Consider the following 5168-nt stretch of genomic DNA (forward strand, 5'->3'; position numbering starts at 1 on the left):
TATGTCCAAGTAGTATTTATATCCCTTTAAAATGAAATTAGTGTAAAAATAAAATTCTCTATTAAAGGAACCATTAACAAACACCTAAACCGCCAACCCATCGCAAAATAAAATTAACCAACCCGTAATCCGCAAAATAAACAAAGAAAATAACATAATTAAAATATTAACCTCTAAACCCCTAAATCGTAATAAACCTAATAACCCCTAAACCACCAAACCCCACAACGCAAATAACTAAATTACTAAGCCCCCTAACCTAACACCCCCTAAATTAACCCCAATTACATAAACTAAGTTACAATTAAAATAAAAAATCCTAATATTAATTTAAAAATAAAACCTAACATTAAATTACAATGTTGTAGGGCATTGCCCTAAGTCGTCCACCCACCAAAATAAAAAAAAACTAACACTGAAAAAACCTAAACTACCCATTGCCCCTAAAGGGGCATTTTGTATGGGCATTGCCATTAAAAGGGTATTCAGCTCTTTTACAAGCCCATTAAATCCCTAATCTTAAATAAAAAAAAAAAGCCTAAGTCTAACCCCAAAATAGGTACTCACCGTTCCTGAAGTCCGGCAGAGGTCTTTTGAAGGCTTCTTGGAGGTGGTGATATCTTCTTCCAGCGCGGCGATCTCTTCTATTTTCATCCAGGACCAAGCTGGAGCGGAGGTGACCGTGAAACAGAAGACCGGCGACCGCTGAGCCATCAAGCGTGGAGATCCTCTTTGTACGATTGTTGCCGCACACTGAAGATGAAATGCAAGGTACCTGTTTAAAAATTGGGTACCTTGCATTCCTCTTGGTTGAAAATGTAAAGTCAGTCAATAGGATGAGAGCTAATGAAATCTTATTGGCTGATTTGAACAGCCAATAGAATTTCAGTAGCTTTAATCCTATTGGCCGATTTCAAAATTTCAGCCGATAGGAATGCAAGGTACCCCAAATTGAATGCGGTACCTTCCATTAAATTTTTAGTGTAAAACGTAGATCGGATGAAGAGGAGCCTCCACGCCACTGAGGACCGCTGCTCCGGATCTGCTCATCGGGGGAAGACCGCCCTGGATGAAGATAGAAGATGATAGAGCCGCATGGAAGACCTTCACCGCCAGATTTCAGAAACGGTAAATACCTATTTGGGGCTTATTCTTAGGCTTTTTTTTATTTTTTGGGGTGACTTTTTTTTTTAGATTAGGGTTTTTTGGGCTGTAAAAGAGCCGATTGCCCTTTTAAGGGCAATGCACATACAAATGCCCCTTTAGGGGCAATAAGTAGCTTAAGTTTTTGAGACTTAGTTTTTTTTATTTTGGGGGGGTTGGTTGGGTGGGGGCTTTTATTGTTATGGGGTAATTGGTAATTTCTTTTTAAGTAAAAGAGCTGTAAGGCTATGCCCTACAAAAGGCCCTTTTAAGGGCTATTGGTAATTTAGTATTAGATTAGGGGGTGTTTTATTTTTATAGTGGTATTAGTTTAGGTTTAATTTTTTTTATTTTAGATAGCTGTTTATTTTTTCTGTAATTTTACATTTTTTATATTATTACCTTTGGGGTTCATATATTTTTTTTTTTAAATAGACTGCCCTCTGGGCAGGCTTATCGCCTACCTACCTTATAAAAATGACTAAATATCACACACCCATAGGCACAGCACCTCCTGTGTAGTGCACACTGATACAAGGATGCTGTGCAACCTTCAATTTATAAACAGCAAAACTTTGTAAAATATTAAAATGACCTTTATTTCCAGTTTATCTGGGCCACATGCAAAGCAATGTTTTGGGCATCAAGCCCTTAAAGTGAATGTAAATGTTGGTGCTAAAGTGCACGGGTTTTAAAAATTCAATTAAAAACAGGGGCTTCCCCTGGTCATCTCAAAGCCATTTCTGACATCAGAAATGATGGATCGGTCATCCTGCAATCACGGCTTCACCCCCCCCCCCCCCCCCCCCCCGGGGAATCAGTGTCTGATTCTAAGCCGTCATTGGAGGAAGCCAGATTCCTCATTTTAGACCCAGGAAGAGGCTTTCCGACGGGCAGAGGAAGCTGGAGCGGCTGTCAAGATTAAAAGGTAAGTATTTTTTCACGACACAAGTGAAATGTAAATTTTTATGAATTTTGATGAATTAAAGTGCCCGTTTTTAATCGAATTTTTAAAAACCGGGCACTTTAGCATCAAAATTTACATTCACTTTAATCATGCATAGTCTAGAACTGGTGATAATGAAAGTCTTTAATCTTTTACAAAGTGCTGCTGTTTGTGGTTATAAAAATGCCATGATAGCACTGACTTCCTTTCAAATAAGGCAAATTAGAGCATGTCATTTTTGCTCTATAATGTGCTTTTAAACCCCTCTGCATGAGTTAACATACTAAGCAGGGGCAACTGGAGCAAAAAGATAATTTTCTAATGAATCAGAACATTTTATTTTTGCATTGGCAATTCCTTTAATTATTATTATTATTATTTATTTGTATAGCGCCACCAAATTCCGTCGCGCTGGGTACAGTGATGACAAAGACTTGTGATAAAATACAAAAACATAACAAAACTAAACAAATCGAGTACAGGAGGAAGAGGGCCCTGTTCCGGAGAGCTCACAGTCTATAGGTTTAGGGTGCAGAGACATAAGGTTGGGGTAGCTTGTTACATCGTTTGTATATGCAGCAGTGAGTCAGGTACATGTATTAGTTTGGTTCAGATGCAGGAGAGATGGTAAGCCTCTCTGAATAGGTAAGTTTTCAAGGAGCGTCTGAAGCTATACAAGGTTGGAGACAGTCTAATGGAACGGGGTAGAGAATTCCAGAGGACAGGAGCAGCACGTGCCAAGTCTTGGAGGCGGGAGTAGAAGTGTAGAGACGTAGGTCAGAGGTTGATCGAAGAGGACGGGAAGGGGAATATTTCACAATGAGAGAGGAAATATAGTTGGGAGTTAGACTGTTGAGTGCTTTGTAGGTTAGGGTTAATACTTTAAATTGTATTCTGGAGTGTATGGGGAGCCAGTGTAGAGACTGGCAGAGCGGAGCAGCTGATGTAGATCGTCGACTTAGGTGGATGAGTCTAGCAGAAGCATTCATAATAGATTGGAGGGAGGAGAGGCAGTGTTTTGGAAGGCCATTTAGGAGTAGATTGCAATAATCAATGTGTGACAAAATGAGGGAATTAAGTATTTTTGTAGTTTTTTTTGAGTAAGGAAGGGACGAATTCTGAAAATGTTGCGTAGGTGTGAACGGCAGGATTTGGTAAGCACTTGTATAAGTGGGTTGAATGGGAGTTCTGAGTCTAGTGTGACCCCAAGACAGCGGACCTGGGGTGAGGTTTGAGTATAGAGTCTCCAACCATCAAATAAATGTCAGGTGTTGGATGTCTCGAAGAGGGGGATAAGAAGCAGCTCAGTTTTGGACAGATTGAGTTGGAGGTAGTGTGAAGACATCCAAGAGAGAATTGCAGAGAGGCAGGCAGAAATTCTCACTTTATACCAATATTCTTAAAACGACACCACATCAAAAGTTTAAAGGACCAGTAAACACAGTAGATTTGCATAATCAACAAATGCAAGATAACAAGACAATACAATAGCATTTACTCTCAATTTCAAATGAGTAGTAGATTCTTTTCTAACACATTTCAAAGTTATGTCTATTTCCACTCCCCATGTACCATGTGATAGCAGTCAGCCAATCACAAATGCATATACGTATAGTCTGAATTATTGCACATGCTCAGTAGGAGCAGGTGACTCAAAAAGTGTAAATATAAAAGACTGTGCACTTTTTTTTTTAATGGAAGTAAATTGGAAAGTTGTTTAAAATTACATGCTGTATCTGCATCATGAAAATGTAATTTTACCCGGGTGTCCCTTTAAATATTTGCCTCCTACCTTTTAGTTTTGCTCCTGACACTCTGTGGGCATGGAAGCTTAAAAAGATATGAAAACAATTTTTCTTTTATGAATCAGATGAAGCATGTAATATTAAGAAACTTTCAAATTTACTCATACTATCAATTTGTCTTCATTCTCTTGGTATATTTATTTTAAAAGAAGGAACGTAACGCCCATTTTTGATTCTGGGTAGAGCTTGCCGATTGCTGGCTAAATGTAGCCACCAATCAGCAAGACTACCCAGGTGCTGAACTAAAAATGGGCCAGTTCCTAAGCTTACAATACTGTTTTTTTGTTGTTTTTTTAAATAAAGATACCAAAAGAAAGAAAAATGTGATAATCTGAGTAAATTAGAAAGTAAATTAAAATTGCATGCTCTATCTGAATCATGAAAGAAAAAATGTGGGTTTCATTATCCCATTAAATGTAAATGAATAGCCTAATTTACTATTATTTTGGCATCTTGCTAGTATTCTTACAATCTTCCCTAGTGTATAACAGAAGGAGGATGTATTTCACAACATTTGTATCCAAGACTAGTCGCTGTACTGAATTGCTATTGGTTCTTTGGGGGAAGAAATGTCAAAATGGCACCTCTTTGAGCAAGCAGTTCAATTAAAAAAAACAACTAATATAGCAAGATACAGAATAGATTGCATAATGAAAGACTCGTTCGTTGGAGTCTAAATAGGGAGAAAATTAAGTAAACGCGAGGTTGGATAATTAATATCAGTTTCAGACCGTGAACGTTACTGGAGCAACCGACTCACATAATAGTAATGCATTATTACACTGCCCCATACCTTTCGCTCCTTTCCCGCCCTTCCCTTTGGGCGGCATGCTGATTCGGTAACTTCTCAAATTGGTAGTAAGGAAACTAGGTGCGGTACACCATGATGACGTCACCATCCGATGAGCCTCATTGCTGGAACGCAGAGTCCGGGGGTGATGACGACATACCTCGGTCCTGGCAGGATAGAAACGCGCGTGCTCTGCAGGATTCACACGTTCATATATGACAGGATGAGGATGGGTTTTTTTTTTATCCTTTAGCTGATTTTATACAATTAACCCATATCATCCGAATATTGTATTTACTAGAGCTGCCCTTATTACTATTATTTACAGCAATTAGCTAAGGTAAAGAAATGTTTACACTAACTGTGAAGTCACACAATACAATAATGTAGCACTATTTTGAAATGTCATGCTAGGGATCTTCAAAATATCATTGAGTGTTGAAAAATTAAAGGGATAGTAAAAGTCCGAATTAAACTTGCATTA

At 38.4% G+C, this 5168-nt stretch overlaps 1 protein-coding gene across 1 annotated transcript in view; it reads right to left on the minus strand.

The window, feature by feature from the left end:
• The window catches only part of PIN4 (peptidylprolyl cis/trans isomerase, NIMA-interacting 4), a 90806-nt gene extending 85970 nt beyond the window's left edge, over window positions 1–4836 (minus strand). Inside the window, exon 1 of the mRNA XM_053698991.1 lies at window positions 4688–4836. Coding sequence (XP_053554966.1) covers window positions 4688–4793 — 106 coding nt within the window. The 5' untranslated portion in view covers window positions 4794–4836. The remainder of the gene's footprint in view (window positions 1–4687) is intronic.
• Between the last annotated feature and the right edge of the window lie 332 nt (window positions 4837–5168).

This window comes from Bombina bombina, chromosome 1 (assembly GCF_027579735.1).
Source record: "Bombina bombina isolate aBomBom1 chromosome 1, aBomBom1.pri, whole genome shotgun sequence".
Lineage (NCBI taxonomy): Eukaryota > Metazoa > Chordata > Amphibia > Anura > Bombinatoridae > Bombina > Bombina bombina.